Source organism: Excalfactoria chinensis, chromosome 3, assembly GCF_039878825.1.
Source record: "Excalfactoria chinensis isolate bCotChi1 chromosome 3, bCotChi1.hap2, whole genome shotgun sequence".
Classification (NCBI taxonomy): Eukaryota; Metazoa; Chordata; class Aves; order Galliformes; family Phasianidae; genus Excalfactoria; species Excalfactoria chinensis.
In genome coordinates, this window is record NC_092827.1 from 50,810,130 (window position 1) to 50,828,853 (window position 18,724).

The following is an 18,724-nucleotide window of genomic DNA, read 5'->3' on the forward strand; positions in this document are numbered from 1 at the left end:
GATGCCAAATTTGTGAGGCATATTGATAGAAATCTCTCTGCCTTTCGGTGCTTTTTTTTCCCTCCCCCATATTGGTATAGTTGTGATTCACACTACAGTCAGAAACAGACTTCTGAGCATTCTGTGGTATAATTTCTGAGTTCCGCTACATTTTTCTTCCCCCTTCAGAGACTATGAGGAAGATATTTCAAGAAAAGGGCATCTTGGCAGGAGAAGAAAAAGCTTTTAAGCCCCATCTGACCTTTATGAAGTTGTCAAAATCAACACAGCTACGTAAGCAGGTGAGCTCACATTTCATATAGCTCAGCAGCAATCTAGGAAGTTTAATTTGTAGATGAACGAAGCAGTTGCTTATGCTATAGCATCATAGTTTTTACATCTTTGTAGCCAGCTGAAGAGGTAAGACTTTAAAATACAGGTGTATTAGAGGGAATAATTAGTACATCTACCATGTAAAAAGTAGTCCTATACTGTACTGTAGGTTAATACTCTGGCTATTCTCATTACAGTAAAATCATAGCCTGTTTTCTTTTCTGAAACTATGCAAAGGCAAAAGATGGAATTACTTGTTCAAAATTACAGAATTAGTACTAAGGTGTAGATTACATAGTTAGAAATGCTGTCACTGTATTTATATGCTGCTTGTGTAGATATTGTTTGGTTCCCCTTTGGGAGAAAATAAGCAAATAAACAGGGGAATTTATATGTAGATTATGCATAAGATGCAGGCTAACATTTCTCTTGATTGAATGTTTTGGTGATTTACACAGTAGTGATGAAATGCAGTATTATATTCTCTTGCAGGTATCTATTTCTTGCCCATTTACTAGCTTTTTTGACAAGAAAAAGTAGACAAACATAGAAATAAGTTACAATATCTATGAGAAATATAGAGAAGCAATAATAGGATATCTAGCTTTTTATTTCACACTAACTTAACAGTAAATTATTATTAACATAAGATATATCTCCATAAAATGTCTTTGCTAGCATTGCAATCAAATGTTTTATGTAACCTTTCAACATTGGCCAGGAAAGTAATTTTCAGAAGAAATATCTTCTACAACTAAGGGTTAAAGTACACAGTATAATTACTGTCAGCTGATTTAGCAAGCATTAAAGTACTTTATTCATTAGAAAAGAACTATAAAATATGAAAGGTGATGATCTGAATCAAGGAGTATTCCGAAATCATCTGGAAGATGAAATGAGTTCTGAGATGCATGAAGTAGCTTCAGGGATATGACATAATGCAGAGCTGCTCTGAAGCAAAATAAGGACTTGTCTGCCAGTTGTAGGTGGTGTGTTATAGCTCATAAAATCGTAGGCTGAAGCTTTTCTTTGCATTATCAGCTGCTTTTAAAAATATTCTAAAAATCCACAGCTTTTGCAGAATATCAGCTGCTCATCAATGTAACTGTTTTGTTAAAACATCTCAGATCTTCAAGGTGCTTTTTTGCCAGTCTGTTCTTCCTCCCTCCCTCCCTTCCTCCCTCCCTTCCTCCCTTCCTTCCTTCTTCCTCCTTTCTTCCCTTCATCTCTTCCTCCCTCCCTTCCTTTCTTCTTTAAAGCATTCATCTACCTTGCATGAAGTATTGGCCAGGATACATATTTTCTGTGTTCTGATATTCACAGCTACTGACAGAACCGGGTCGGTGTCATTTCAAATCGTCTTCCTTGGTCCTCCATAATACTGAATAACACACATAGTATTCTAAAGATTCACTGTTTACAAAGATATTATGTATTGAAAATCTGTAAATTAACAGGAAGTTTTGTCAGTCAGTCCACTGTCTGGCATTAGCATCAGTCTTCTCTATCATTTTGAGTTTAATTGTGTCCATATAGTTAGTACGATAGTTTAACTGCATTTCGTGACAACAGTAAATAACAACATGAAACGCAGAAATCCTACCTCTTTTGTAGTGCATCTTAGCATAATGTTTGATTGCATTTTCAGATCATATAACAGCATGAAAAACAAGAAATGGGGAGTGGATGAAGATGGCAGGAGAAAGCATATAAAAGAGTAAACAGAACAAAGTGGTTGACTTTAGTTCGCAACTACAGCTTCAAAAAGATGCTAATATTTTCTAAAATGTGAGATTTCTAATTTGAATCAGTACCATAAACTATTCTAAATCTAAATTCCACCAACGTTTCCTTTGGTAAAAATAATGTCAACAGTCTTCTTTGTGAGAAATGTGTCTTCTGAGAAGATTATAACATCCCCAAGTTGTCAGGGGGTATTTACAATTGAAAAGAGTTTGAGAACTCAAAATGAAGAAACATTCTCAAGAAGGCAGCTTTCCACTTTGAAGTCGCAGCATTGAGCTGAACACAGACAAGATGATAAATGTAAAAACAAAACAAAAAGCACAACCTTGGAAATAGAAATTAATAAAGGATAACATTTCAGATAAAGTGGATAAGGGAGGAGCTGTCTGAGTGTCCACTCAGCTTCTCAGGTTACCTTCTTAACTGCACAGAAGTGGAGAAGCTCATTCTTTACATTCAGTTTGACAGTCCTGAAATCAAATATGCCATGGAAAACTTCCCCAGATTAAGCAGGCACAGTGTGTCTTTGGGTGTCCTCTGGAATGAGACAAAGGGAGATAACTGACTTGCACGTGCCTAGTTGTTTCCACAGCCTACTTGGGTGATAAGAATACTGGGTTAGTATCATTATCTTCTGTACAAAGAACAACTGAACACAGTGAAAGAAGAAACTTGAGTTTTGCACTTAATAATAACCTTTCTATTCCTCCTTCCCTCACTATCCTGCTACATTGCTGTAGGTCAATCACGACCCCTCTGTTTTTCATTCATCTGCTGTTTATTTCAGGGAGTGTTGTGAGGCACACCTGATAAATGCTGCGTAACATCCAGAAATCCTTCAGTACATACTGCTGCCTCAACTGCAAATATGATGAAATGAATTTTGTGAGTAGATGACTGACAGTTACACTGCTCAGATGGCATCTGCTTAATTAAAAAGCTGTATATCCTTAGTCCAGGCATAGGTTGACAAGAAAGTATTCAAAAATATAATTTAAGAATATTTAACATGCGATATTCCTCTATGCAGCACATATTTAGAATGCAGTATGTATATTTAATAAAGGAGAATATATTTGTGAGAAAAATCTGTAAACAGCCCCAGTAAGTATAGTACATGGCCTGTTCACTGCTACCATTCAGCTTCAGTGGTAAGATCCCCAAGATTTCAGATATTATTTTGCAGGCAGTGTTATTATGATCACACTGAAAGTAGCAGCAACTGAACAGTTTGGTCATTTACTCTTGTATTTTTCATGTAACTTATGTTAAACTTTTGTCACTATCCTAGTTTCATTAGAGATAACAAAAGTTATTTATTTTGCACTATCATAAATGCACACCATAAAAGGAGGAAATTCTGCACTGAGCCTGCACTGAACTGTTTCTGATTGCAGATCTTTGTGTTGGACGCTCACATTCACCTTCTCACTGTCTTTAGTGAAACACACCAAACAGATAAAATGTTTAGTACCAGTAATTATGAATATAACTATATATTTTTTCTTATATAATTTTTCTCTCTTGAAATAGTGGTAGTGAAATCTTGTCTTCTTGAAAACAAGTAGAGCAGAAGAGAGATTCAATATATCTGCTGATTATCTCTGATTAGCAATATTGTTAGCAGTTACTGCAAGCTTTGGCAGTCAGACAATCAGTTATCTAATGTCTTTTCTGTCTTACTTAGATAATAAATCTAAGGCATTTTTGCTACTGCAGGGAACGTTATTACTTTTGTGGTAACTGTATATCATGCCTTCTCTTTATTCACTTGTTCATGAATATGTGTTGAATACATACTCAGTAATAACAGAAAAGAATTATTCTCAATAAAGCCAAGGTGTTTCTCTTGTAGTCAGACCCCACTTTTTCTGACTTCCTTTCTTTTTATATCAACTCTTGGAGTTTCTCTACCATTATGGCCAGAAATGCAGCTTTATTAAATGTCACAGAGCTCATTAGATCCCTCTGTATTTCCATTAATCAGTGTCTACTTTAGTGGTTTGTTTTGTAGCAACGTTATTTGCTGATCTGTGTGTCCAAGGCACATACTTACTGTGATCCTTTGGTGATGATCCTAAAATGACTGAAATGATTATTTCCACAGTACACAAAACAATAAACACTTTGTTTTTATAGTCTCATGAGACCAGCAGAAATATTTTGATTTTTCTACAGTATTTTTCCTGTCTGAGAATCCAACAATAGGGGCTCAAAAAAGTGAAATGTAGCATGAGGCATTAGTTATAGTCATTATTGTTGAAATTACCAAAGCACCCTACTGAACATGGCAGATAACTTGCAATATATGCTTATAGATATAGCCATGCTACAGAATTGAGGCAGCAGAAGGCAACACCTCTTTATGCATGAACTCTTCTAAGTTCACATTCGGATCATCAAGGTCTAGGCTAAGAAACTTTTCAACAACAGCCTTGCATTGTTCCATCTGGTCTCCTTTGGAAGGATGATCAATACGTTTGATAGCTTTTCCATTGCGAATCAGTTCTGATACTTCCACTCCTCTTTCAATAATTTTGGCTGGCATTCCAGCTAGTGCAGCAATGTTGGCAGCATGACTAACAGTGGATACTCCTTGTTTGATCTGATAGAAAAACACCAACTCATCTCCATCTTGGTGGGTCTCCATGGTCAGGTATTCCAGAAGAGGTGTGTCAGGCAAGAGTTCCAGCTGCATTAAGCTGTGAAAATTAGTGGAGACAAAGACCTGCGGACACTGGGTTCCTTGATTGATCCAGTACTTCAGCACAGCAGCCAGAAGGGCCAGGCCATCTAGTGTGTTGGTCCCCTTGCCAAACTCATCAATAAGTACCAATGACCTCTCTGTAGCGTTGTTTACTGCCTTGGCAACCTGGTTAAGATCAATCATGAATGTGGAGAGTCCTACAGAAACTGATTCCCTAGTGTGGATTCTTGTGTAAATCCCATCAATTGCTCCGATCTCTGCCTCTGCTGCAGGCACGTAACTGCCGATTAGAGCCATAAATATTATAAGACCTACTTGCTTTAGGTAGATGCTCTTTCCAGATGAGTTGGGCCCAGTGATTATCTTTATTCGTCTGGTAGCCTCACCACTGTTCACAGGATTAGCCACAAATGTCTTTGCACATAGTTCCATCAGTGGATGTCTTCCATCCTTGATGTGGAAGCCATGGCGCTGCGTGAAGCGTGGCCGGCAGTAGGAGTTCTCCCGGGCCATCACTGCCAAAGCCAACAGCACATCTAGGTGTGCAGTATACTCAATCACGCTGTTAAGCACTTCAGACCTCTCCAAGATCTTTGTCTGCAGCTGGTGCATAATAAGTGTTTCCTGGTCTCTTATCTCACAGTGCAAGTCACCCAGCAGGCTGTCTAGCTCCTTAGTTCTAGCGCTTCTGTAGTGCAGTTTATCCTCGGACAAGAACATGAAGTCCAGGCCTTCAATTTCAAAGTCACTTTTATCCACCATACTTGGTAGCCGTGGAATGGAGAGAAGGAACCCAATCAAAGGAATGTAGATCACACAACAGGAAGGGATATGGTTGTCCAGCGTTTCCAGTTCTTTTTGTGCCACCTCAGTCAGAAAGTCTGACAGACCCATTAGCCTTCGCTTCTTTTCATCAATGGTGGGATCCACGTTGGGTCTAACAGTGAAGCGATTTTGCGAGACACTGCCTTCAAAGTCCACCACTTTGCTGATTAGACTAGCAATGTATTGCAGATCATCAGTGAAGACGCGTGAAATAACCTGAAAGAGTTCGATATTATGGGGCAGAGAACGACATGTGTCTCTAAGGCACAGTGCACTGTACACTGTCTTATAGAGTGCTTGCCAATCGCTAACTTTTGTATGGGACAGAGTCATTCTTTTTAGAATAAGAGGCACATTTTTTATATTCCTGAGGCAATCCTGAAGGGTAAGGACTGTTTCATGGTTCTGAGCCAACAGGAAGAAGTGGATAACATCCAGCCGTTTGTTTAGCTCTGTCAAGTTCCGAGTAGGTCGCGTAAGCCACAGCCTCAAAAGTTTTTCTCCCCGTTTGCACCTACAGCGATTTAAAATCCCATATAAACTGAATCCTTCCTTTAGTCCACTAGAAAGCTTATACACAGAAGGATGGATATCACTTTTGAATATCTGCAGGACACAGTAAGTGTCTTGGTCTATATTCACAGTTTCTGACAGCACAAACTTTCTAAAGGCCAAAACAGGAACTACAACACTGCTTTCTTCCAATTCAACTCCAACCCTTCTCCTGTCCAGGTACTTAAGCAGCCCCCCTAATGCTCTTATCACGAGTGGGCTCTCAAAAGGGATGACTGAGGACAAATAAAGAATTTTTTCTGTTGCAGTCATATGGGATGGGATAAATGGAAATTGTCTAGATAGGATTCGTTGCTTGCTGACTTCTAGGCCAAAATCTATGTTAGGAAACAGGACAATTTCAATTTTTCCTTTATCGCTGGCACTGTCTGCTAGGTTGGTTAGGAAATTGGCAATATTCTGGTCCTGTTTTGCACTTGTCACTATGCATTTGGGATGAACTTCCCCAGTCACTTTTTGTAGTAGCTCGAGGCCTTCATTATCAGGTGTGTCAGGCATGAAGTAAACTGAGCAATCTTCTGTATCATAGTAAGCGACTGCAAACTCCCCTGCATACCACAAGACAGACATATGTGTCTCAGAACACTCTTGCTCCTCTTCTTCAGATGCAAGCAGTGGTGGCAAGGGACAGCTCGTGGCTGATGTGGCACTCATTCTGTTGGAGAACAAAATTTTTATTCACAACTCATCCAGAATATCCTGAGAACTAACAGTAATTGACAACAACAAGTTAATACTCATTATTCCAGGCCTGTAGAAACTAAGATGCTACCAGAAATTAAAGCCAGATGTTACCAGTTCAGGTGAAAAGATGCAGCCAGTAACTATAGATGCATCTTCATTTTAAGGAGACTGTAACTGAGCTACTACCAGCAATGCTGGAATCATTTTATAGGTGTTTTTTTCACAATTTTTTTTTAGGAAGTATTGTCACCCCCTTTGAAGCTTTCACAATGCTCTCTGTACCATTCTGCTACAATCCACAGGGTGAGAAACTCTAAACCACCTTTAAGTACTGAGCTCAGGAGCTCAGACATAACAGGTATAACTTAAAGACACGTTGTGTAGATTGGGATTAGGTCAGAGAGGCTGCAGAGACTGATTTAGGAGATACTCAAACCCTGATGTTGTGGTCCAGTGCAACCTGCTGCAGGCTACTGCTCTGAGCCAGGGGGCAGATGGTTGATTGCCAGAGGTCCTTCCCAACCTCAGCAACTCTGATCTGCACCCAGCATTTCACTGAAGTGAGCTGTGTGGCTTTACCATATGTAAGCACAAGTGCCCGTAAATACAGTAGTGTACTCACACAAATGTACATGCATACAAAATCATCTGCCCACAGAGGAAGGGGAGGCCCACCCACACCGACCACAGTGCCTTACAAAGACACAGCCACATGTACTGGTCAGCCGGGCCTACCTGGATATTTATGCACCTCCTTCTTCAGGGAGTGCCAATTTCTGTGCAAGCAGATGAAGGGATCAGCCAGTCTCCCCTACAGAGGCTACAGTCACAGTCAGCTCTCTGCCTCCAGCTCTTCTCCTTACTCTCCGCTCCTCGCTCACCGTATGACAGCTCACTGCAGCCGTGTGAAGGCCGCGACTTCCATCTCAGCCTCTTCCTCCTTCCCCTCGCCGGGCAGGAGTTTGGCTCCCGGCCTGTCACGGAGGCCCTGCGCCGGGGCCGAACCGCTCCACACAGCCCGCAGCGCCGCCTGTGGCCGCTGGGATGGCAGCCCGGCCCTCGCCCGGTGGTGTGCGGGCCCTTCACACGGCCATGCCCTGCTCCCTGTGGTGCTGCTCAGGGGCCGGGTGTTTTCTTCCTCACCACTGAGCACCGAAGTATAGCATATCATCGTAATCAAGTGTCTGTAGCTTTACCGTGTGGGAACAGTTCCTCTTCTCCGCTGCTCCATTTACACTATTGTGTAAATGAACTATGACCTGCATTGTTACATCATTTTGTCATCAGTTGCTCTAACTTACTACAAATATCATTCAGTTTTCCAAATATCTGTCTCAACGGCAAAACTGAATTCCTGACCATTTAGCATTTGATTCACTCATGACCGATCTGTTTTTGACAAGCACCATCCCAGCCCCTTGTGAAAGCTGTCTCTTATTGGAGCACGATGATCTTGACTTCTTCCCTTGATCTCTGCCTCATTTTCTTCTTGAGGCTTCACATTTTGACAAGCATCCTCCTGGCTGAAAAGGTCTTTCTTTAAATTACTGATGGAAGACTAAGTGTATTTCAAAGAACTGTCAGTCAGAATCACCAATTGATGATTAAGTTTCAAAATAACCTTAGTATCTAAGAACTAATTTAGCCATAGAATATAATATTTTAAATAACAAATGAGTTTGGAATACACTTATACTTGCAAGGAGACTGTGTACCCTAAATAGAAAACATGTACCACTAGATGTCATCATTTCAGAGATTAAGGAACTAGAAAGACATTTCTGACCTTGTTGAACAAGACTTCAAATGATAGAACCACATGTTCAGGTACTTAGAGAAACAAGGTTCTCCCGAAGTGAATCTTTATTGAAGTAAAATCTGAGTAAAAATGCCTCTGATGAGCACATATTGCTTGCGAGTAACTGTGAAGGGGTTGCAAGAAATGAGTATGTGCACTGCTCAGATGAATGGATATAGTATAAATCAATGTGGAAGGAGAGAGCATCTGTCTGTTTTAGGGCATCTGGTGGAGGACCTTTTCAGTGTGGAAGAGGATAATGAGAAAAGGAGAAAGCCAAAAACAGTGGGATATAGAGACACAAGCCTGACTAATGTGATTAAGGAGACAGCAACAAGAACTAAACCTAGTCAGTCACAATGATTGCTATGAGTGTGTGGAGTATGGGAATACTTATTTCCATCAGATTGCCTAGTAGAATGCCTTGTCAAATGGGGTGATAAGGGGAAGAGGGAAGCTATAAACCAAACATGTAGAGACACAAAGCCGTCAGGCAACTTGTAACACAAGTGAAACCAAGAAGCAAACCTTACCAATGACACTAACTTGTGGGCTGCTAGGAAAGTACAGGCAAAACAGGACATTGCAACTGTTGGTTGTGTAAACCTTCAGGGTCCAGGATGTTAAGAGGGTTGGTGGGATTGCAAACTGATGGAAGAATGTGCAGGTGAAGGGGAGAAACAAAGGACAGCAGCAAGTGCATCCATCACAGAGCCTGTTTCCCCAAGTGCCAAGTCTGTTAGAAAACAATATCATTTTTTCCTGTTTGATGACATTGAAAACAAAAAAACACCCTTGACAAACATTTGAGATTTTTCTCTGCAATAACCTGCCTGGTGCTGATATGGAGAATAATTTACAGTTACACGTTCCATGAAGACTCTTGCAAACCATTTGAAATTAAAGCACTTGCAGTGTTGTGTATGCTACATGACTGAAGAGGGATGAGTGGAAAGGAGGTGTAATGACACTTTAAATCCTTTGTTTAAGCTCTGTAGTAGATAACTGCTTAGCTGAAACAGAGTATTTGGCACAGCATTGGTTCAGTACTCTTCTTTCCTTTGGAAGCAAATTTCCATTGTAACAATATCTCTGGTTAAAATGAAAACTATAGGCATAAATGTGAAAATTCAATCTTCTAGCAGAATCTGTAATTGAACTTTATATTAATATTTAAAGGTGAAAAAAATTGACTCAAGCCTTTACGAAGATTATAAAAACCATTATTTTGGAGATGAAATCCTGCATCGCTTTGATCTTTGCTCTATGTTGAAAAAGAAGCAACCCAACGGCTACTACTACTGTGAGTCCTCTGTTTTTCTTGGTAAGTACATCTTCATTTTCCTCTTTTATCAATGATGTCTATAATTTATCTACATGAAAAGCTATTCTTTCTGCAGTGTATGTTTGGATATTTTTATAATAATATCCATTGAGTCTGACAGAAGTCTGTCCTTCAAGTCTTTGCTCTCCAGGCTCTCCAGGTACACTGTGTAGTGCTTCCTGATGACAACTAAAGCTTGTGGTTAACCATCCATCCCCCGTTCCATTTCTTATTTTAAGATGACTGAGAGCTGCTCATCTCTCTTTTGACTACAAAGGCAGTGCATGTAACCAAATTTGATTAGACAAAGTAATTATAGATGATGAAAGATAAGTGAAATGTCTCTGGTATGAGAGAGATGTGACCTCACTCATATCTAGAGAGAATTTAAATGGTATAACAAATTTAATAGCTTCTCAGTGTACCATCAGTACTTCTGAAGTTGTACAGATACCTTGTGTAGATCATTTAAATGCCAGAAATTACATTTGTGTATTTGAACTTTCATATCTCAGTAGTTATTCTATGCATGGCTTGTTAATTTTGCCACAAATCATATATAGCTGGCACTTCAAGTGGTATGCACGGAAGGTCTATGCACTGAGAGTCTATGGGATAAAGGCTTGGTCATAAACCTTTGTTAGTTCCCACTAGCTGATGGTAGAGCTTGGCTGAGACTGCTGTTAGTCATATCAGGAACATGACTTTAAATAGTCTAAGAGAAATACCTAGAAAATCTTTTGGATATTTACTTAAATACAGTCAACTCTTTCAACCTAGGTAAGTAATTTATTATCTTGAAAGACACCATTGGAGACCACTTTGGAGATCTTTAATGGGATGACAGGCAAGTAGTCATAGAGCAAAATTAAAATTTTTAGTATTAACTGTAATTTTTCCCCCTTTCCTAATTAGGCAGGATCTTTACTTGTGCTGTGTCAGATGTGAATCTTAGAAGAGATTTATAACAGGGTCATGGTCTTAGAAGGTCAACTTACGTTTCTTCTTTGTATACCTTTGATTTTATATTTTGGGTCATGTCAGTTTTAATGTAGTGGTGTTGGAAGACATGGTATACGGGCATTCATGCCAAAAGCTCGTGTGAAGGCTTAACTTCATATTCTTTCTTTAGAAACAGAAATTCAGAAATAGAGCAAAATTCTGTTTTGCATGTTGTTAATGAGTGGTGGTTCCTTTCCAACAAGAATATGGGCAGTCTTAAAAAAACATTATTAAATCAAAGTCTTCACTTTGACATACTCAAGGAAAAAGGGAAAGTCTGTTCTTGTGTGGTTCCTCTAACAAGAAGAAAGAAATAGAAAAAATCTTTTACGGGTGTCCTCAACAACAAAATGCTTAAAGACTACGATAAACTAATTCTCATATACATTACAGCATTTTCCAGAGTTCTGGTAATAAGCAGAAATATTCTTAACATATCAACAAGCAAGTCAGTGGATATAACCTTTCCAACTTAAAAGCATCTTAGCATTAATGAAAATATTCATGACCAAGGAATGATGGAATCCTCAAAAAGAGAGAATAAAACGTACATTAGGAAAATCTTTCAAGACCATTGTCATCCCTTCTAGCTCAACCATCTTCATTGTAGACAGTTTAAAAGGAAAGCCATAACTTCATATTTAAGGACCAAGAAATCTTAAAAAGAAGAAAAATTCTACTTATTCTGAAGATGCATCCTTAAAGACTAAGAAATTGCAATAAGAAGGGAACTTTGCAAAGGTAGTGTGTCCATTCATCCTCAAATTCTGCAAAATCCTTAAAGGCACAATGAGCAAAAAAGAAAACTGCTGATACAGGCATCTTTTCTGTCTGAGCTGATTTCAGTGGAAAGCTACAACATTCTAAGTCTTGAAATGGACAGAAATACATGGGATTTATTCATTATACTCCTTTTTTTTTTTTTTTTTTTTTTTTTTTTTTTTTTTTTTTTTTTTTTTTTTTCCCTAACAAATACTGTTATTTCATCACCATAAAAACTACACTGGGTTTGTATGCCTCATCTGCTGTTTTTCACCTACTCTTCAATTTCTGAAGTCATTAATACGTCATGCTATGTCAAAACTAACCCTGTAGCGGAGAAGACAAAGGGAGTTTATGAGCAGCTACTACCATCTTTATTATTACATCTTTATTACTACCATCTTTATTATTACACCATTATGTGTGCCCCAGTGGCGCAGTGGTAGAATTGCTGCTTGCAACACCGGTGGCCCGGGGTTCGAATCCCCCCTGTGGCACAAGGGGTAGAAGTGCCGCTTTGCTACACAGAGGGCTCGAAACCTGGGAGTTGGACTCGATGATCTCTAAGGTCCCTCCCAACTCGCACGATACTGTGATACTGTGATCTCTTCAGTGTCTGTTGTTTGGAGTAGACTTGTATAAACACTGCTACTAAAAGGTAGTGCTGTTTCCAGTACCCCATGGAGGGTGTGGCTGGTAACCAGCTTTGTGCCTTGCGGTACCTTGTTTCCCTATCCTCCAACACTGATGGTGGAAGTTCTTACTGGTCCTCAGGTCTGTTTTGAGAAATCATTATTAAACACAATGCTTTCAGCATGCCACTTCGTGTTAATGTTTTTGTTTGCACTTGGGCCATCTTTGTTTGGATTTACTGTTACAAAACAAACAAAAAATGTGGTACAGATTAAAATATATATATGTATAGGATGGCTCTTTAAATTAGTGACAACAATATTGCAAAGTCCGGATGAGTCAAAACCAAAATTAGATTTATTTATACATCTCTCTTTCTCTCTTACTATATGTAATATTTTTTACTCATGTTATGGATGTTTTATAGCTATGTCTATGTGTGTATATCTCTCTAATATCTAGGCATATGTTTGCACATTCAATTAGGTACTTATATATGTTCAAATACTTAGAAAAAGAGAAGGTAAAAGATTATTTACCATGGTACAACATTTTCAACAGCCTGTAAACCCTTGATAGTATTAAAGTAAGGTTCAGGTACTCACAAATATCCTTCAGAATGTTTTGGAATTTGTATCTGATTAAGGATGTGGTAAATAGCTCATTACAGATAAAAGCTCTTTAGAAGTATATTTGGTAGATATTGACAATATCATTTGGTACATTTATTTAAATCTCTGTACTTGTTGAACTTTTTCTGTTTGCAGCATTTCAGAATGCTAAAATGAGATAGTCTTTCAGCTTTTGAGTGTGAGTCTCATTAAATGTTTCTTAACAGCAGTCAATCAACTGGTATTCAAAGCAAGAATCAGATGCTTCTTTGGCTTTAACTGAGTTGCGGCATGATAATGCCAAACGAATTTATGGGAAGTGTAAGTTTCACAGTCTGAACAGAATTCTCTGAATTGCTTTTATATGAGTACTGCATCCAGATTTTTCTAGCCGTAATATTTGGGTATAGAATCATAGAACCATAGAATCGCCAAGGTTGGAAAAGACCTAAAAGATCATCCAGTCCAACCGTTCACCTATTACCAATAGCTCTCACTAAACCATGTCCCTCAACACAACATCCAGTCGTTCTTTGAACATCCCCAGGGTCAGTGACTCCACCACCTCCCTGGGCAGTCCATTCCAGTGCCTGACCACCCTTTCTGAGAAGTGATTTTTCCTAATGTCCAGCCTGTATCTCCCCTGCTGCAGCTTGAAACCATTCCCTCTAGTCCTGTCACTAATGACATGAGAGAAGAGGCAGACCCCCAGCTCACTACAGCCTCCCCTCAGGAAGTTATAGAGAGCAATGAGGTCACCCCTGAGCCTCCTCTTCTCCAGGCTGAACATTCCCAGCTCCTTCAGCCTCTCCTCATATGGCCTGTGCTCCAGATCCCTCACCAGCTTTGTTGCCCTCCTCTGAACACGTTCCAGGGCTTCGATGTCTTTCTTGCAGTGAGGGTAGATGTTCTTGAAAGGCATGACATTAACAAAGTGGAGCTTTCTGATTCCCACTTTCCTCAGACCCTGAAAGGGTCGATGCATCTTTCCAACATGTCTGCATCTTGTTTTTTTGTTTTGTGCACATTAATACTTATTTATCTAAAGGCAACAGTAGAGGAAAAATGGCTACATTTGAACAGAGTTCAAGTTACTGTTTAATTTCAGAGAAGGAGAAACTATTTCAATTAATTTTGAAAAAAATCAGTATTTTAAGTATTTTTAAATGTTTTAGAATATTATTTGAATAGAGGCTTTTGTTAACGTAGGTAGCTATGGCATTCAAATAGACGTGGGAGGGAATCAATGCAGTTCTATCAATACATCAGAAATAGAAAAACTAAAAAATTACAGACAAGAGCTATAGCCAGCCCCTGTTCTTTGTGTGAATGTGCACTCAAGCACTTCTGTTTTTCCTCAGAGTGCACAGAAAATGCCAAAGCTGTATTTACTTTTTGCTACGTAGAGTTTGGCCAAATTTCAAGCTTATGCATCTAAGAAGATGAAAAGATCTAAAAAAGGGTCAGAGGTAATGTTGGAAGAGAAACATAAATTGATACTCAATAAAGGACTGCACACTGTCATTGCTATTGCTAAGAAATGCCACAACGCATACCAGGCTGGTAGCTGCACATTTAAAAAGCATTTAAAAATAAAGGAAGCATTAAAGCTTGATAAAGACAGAGCTGGAACACCTGCTGAGATTTAACTGTATGCACAGAGGGTGAACAAGCTTTGATGGTATGTTACGGAGAAACATCCAGTATCTTTAGTATAGACTATGGACACATGCACCAGTTTTCTCTGCATCTGCATGCCAGCCCCACAGGGCATGTATTCAGAAGTTAGAATTTGACGTGACAGTGACAATGGGGTTGAAGCTTCATTCTCAAAGCAGAGATCAGTTCATTCTTTAAAGCAAGTAGAACAGCAGGCCAACACAAAGTGCTTCTTCAGGCAACTCACTATGACACCTGTTGTATGTCACCTCAAATCTGAAAGAACAGTGAATGCTGGACTGAGGTGAGCTTCTCGATATGTACTTCCTTAGCAGAATGATGGGTCAGTTCTTTGTGTCACAGTAGAGATGTTCAGTAGGCCATCTGGCCATCAAAGGGATCATTATTACATTTTCTTATGTTATACATGACTTTGATATTAAGAATCCTGCTTAAATATTTTTCAAGATCTGTGTATTAAGATTTTTGTAGACTTTTGTTTTAAAGAAAATGTATTTACAGTAATAAAATATAAAATTAAATTTTATATACATCAAAGGAAGCTTGCACATGCCAGGCTGTATTTATCCTGTAAGATGTGGTAAGGTTCTCCTTAGTAACTGGGATTAAGGTTAAATGTGAGACTTCCTATGTGACATCTTTGAGGCAGAAAATCCTCAACAATAGTCTGTTCTTTAGTGGAAACCACTCAGGAGAACGCTCTCAATTTCTGCCCAACCAGAACTCATATGTTGGGACTGTGTGCCAGGCCAGAGGTTAAAGTACTATTAGAGCTCCACTTAACCCTTGCAATCTAGCAGTAGCAACCTGGAAATTGAAATAGCAGGTGACAACCATTTAGTTGTTGTGGATAAAAATGTAAGAATATGGAACAAAAATGCTCTGTTCTCACATAATTCTTCAAACAGATGGGTTTTTAAACAGCAGAGTATTGGTGTGTCAGTCTCTGTTTCTCTGGAGCTATGTAGAAGGCAGGAGTCCAGTCTGCTTTCTGCAGTCTCTCTGAAGTGGAAGACACCTCCAGTCATCCCATCCTAAAATATATGTCAGATAGGCTAGAGCAAAGAGGTGTCTAATATAGGCAAGAAGTGGATCTAAGATAACATGATCTAAACAGTTGTATTTGCTAATTAGTTTGCTTGTTAATTATATAGAGACAAAAATACATAGATTCTCAACTTAAGGATGCATTATATTTGTAAGGTTTGTGTTTGAGGGAGATCAATAACCTTATAAGCAGAACATGTTACAAACAACATATTCTTGCTGACTGCTGTTCTTAGGCCATCAGAATTGTTTAAGTAACTTTTTTAATAGCTTTGATTTAGGATGCAGTGGTGCACCTTATGCTTTCACATTACATTTTACAGTCCTAGCCAGGCAGCTGGTTTGACCCGACTGTGATTGATTTTATTCATACAGCAATTAAACATTTTCTCACTTTGGAAACAGCAGTGGTAAACAAGTAAATGTTGGTTTGATTGTCCAGATTCTACATCCTTTAAAATGATGCGTGTCTTTTGTTGATTTCTTTTACTCTCCATAATTGCATGGCATTGAATCACTTCTAAAATTCTGAATCGTCCTTTGAATTTGCCTGTTATTTGTCCTTCTTCTTCTTCTATAATTTCAGAATATTCCCATTCATATTGTTCCACTTCTTAATTTTTCCTTCCTTGATGACCTATTTATAGGCCAGCTTCTAATTTCTCTACTGTATTAGGATGTGATTAACTATTCTTGTGTTTCTTGCATATCTCTGGCACACTTCCTAAATTTTAATTAGTAACAGCACTCGTACTGCTAATGGATAAAAATGTCTTGGGCAGCTTCACAGGGGCTATTTCTTAACATCTGTAATTCACTGCTTGTGATGAGTTTTTCCACAGCTGCTACAGTTTTACGCATGCAATATGCTAAACAGCTCTTTGCCTACATATAAAGCAATGGATATCATGGGTTAATTTCTAAATTCTTTCTTAAAAGCACTAGTTGTTAGCAGTGTCATGTCATCGAATACTGACGTATAAGAGGGATTCCTTGAAGTGTGGCAGAGAAACACTCACATTTTAGTTTATAACCTAAAAGCCAGGTTCTTTATGGACAGTGGATAGAAAGCGGTGATCCAGTAGTTTAGTACACATCAGATATTTTCTATTCACTGCTGAGAACAGAGTGGTCCCCAGTCATTCATTTTCTTAGGTCTTACATTAAAACTTGTGCTTTCTTTACTTCTAGTGACATATGTTATACACTGTTTACAGTTCCTCCTTATGCTATTGAACCATTAGCACAGCATTTTTCTTAATGATAGAGCACTTTTATGTTAACTTTGTAATACCAGCTATAAATTAAAAGCTATAGTGATAAATACTATGTGTAAATAGGAAGGGTAACAAGTTGATTGAAATGAAATTAATCACTGTAAATATGATTTGAAAAGGTTTTCATTTCAGAATAATATTTAATTGCTTCAAGGGCAACTTCTAATGTCCCCAACTTTGAGCCCTAACGTAGGCAAATTATAAGAAACTTTTCATTAGAAGGTGACAGAGAGTCTTAAATTCAGGAGCGTGATGCTTGGTGTTCAGTCATGCATTTCCTAATACTCAGAGTAAAACCTCATCATCTTCCATGATTGTTATTTGTGACTCTATGATTAGATATTACTTACTTTGTATGGAGCAGTTGTTGCAATTTTCTTTTAAAGATATCGTATTAAAATTCTAGGGCTGTCTGAAGTCTAAATGCTGGTATTTGTCTCTCTATTTTCCAACAAAAAGTCGTTTGAAGTAGAGATGTTTGTGCCAGTGCTTTTACCAGCAGTTGAGACAGCGAAAATAAGATTTCCCACAAATAGCTTTCAAAATTATGTGCAGACAAGGGAAGAAAATTGATGAAGTAAATCTGAAGGAAAGTACAAAAGTGTATTTCAGATCAATGAGAATGTGACTCATAGTGAAAATTGTGCAGAGTAAATAGCAGACAACTGATTTTTCATCACGTAGCCTACGTGCTGTAAAGTACAATATAAAACTACCAACCATCTTTTTTGTGTATTAACTATTTTTGCTTTACAGACATTTTTTCCTCAGGCAGACATTGGTTTCCAAACAGCTGATTTATTCTTAAATTTAATGTGTTTTATTAGGTTGCAAATATGTAGGATATTAAAGTCAAGATATGTTAAAGGCCTGAAAGAAACAAACTGTCTAAGTTGTGAGGAGTAAATAAAATATTTAGTGTTCTTTCAATTGAATATACCATTAGAAAATAATAATTCTTTATTATTACAATTTTCCAAGCTAGGAAGCCGCATCTTGTTGATGCATATTTATTTTATAGTCGTAACATCAACAGGAAGCTATATTTGACTTACTGTAATTTAATTAAGCTGTTCTGCAGTACCTGCATGGAGTGCTTTTTAGTCATTTAAAGGGCGTACACTGAGGAGAAAAACAGTATTCTGTAGTTACATTGTCAGTATTTCTCAATTGTTCTGACTAACTGTCCCCAGCCTACCAATTACTGCAGAAAGTACTTGCTGACCAAAGACTGTTTAAAAAAGCTTGTAATTTTAAAATCACTTATTCAGGGAAACAGTGGAAACATGTTTTAATACCCAGTTAGTGTTTTCTTAGCTTGTTGATATATTTAAAGATGTTTAGGTCAGAATGCCTAGGTACTGAGCTTCGTTGCTTTAATCAAGAGAACAAACAAAAGGCTTCTTTACATATAAAACTGCTCCTGATTAAACACACATGGAAAATGGGTCAAATTGAACAGGAACAAAGCACTTTTATTCCAAAATCAGAGTGTTCACGTATGGAATTGACCAGAAATGGCACTTAGTACTTTAAAACACCCAGCCAGTGTTAATCTGTCTTATCTTTCAAATGCAGGAAAGCGCTGTACTTTTCCTTCTTCATTTTTATCTATCATATTTGAAACACAAAGCACTGCATGTTAAAATTTACATCACTTATTTAGCGCATACACAACCCTTGGCAAAAAGGAGACGTTGGTGCATATTTATTATTAGAAGTGTTTTTACTACTGTGTTGCTG

The 18,724-nt window shown here is 38.3% G+C and overlaps 2 protein-coding genes across 2 annotated transcripts in view; one reads left to right on the forward strand and one right to left on the reverse strand.

Annotated features, from left to right (window-relative positions):
• Nucleotides 1-18,724, forward strand: part of AKAP7 (A-kinase anchoring protein 7) — a 72,979-nt gene that overhangs the window by 22,999 nt on the left and 31,256 nt on the right. The window contains exons 6-7 of the mRNA XM_072333234.1: nt 169-281; nt 9,825-9,969. Coding sequence (XP_072189335.1) covers nt 169-281; nt 9,825-9,969 — 258 coding nt within the window. The remainder of the gene's footprint in view (nt 1-168; nt 282-9,824; nt 9,970-18,724) is intronic.
• Nucleotides 4,388-6,817, reverse strand: MSH5 (mutS homolog 5). Its single transcript, XM_072333325.1, has one exon. It carries the CDS (start codon nt 6,815-6,817, stop codon nt 4,388-4,390), a length of 2,430 nt encoding a protein of 809 aa, XP_072189426.1.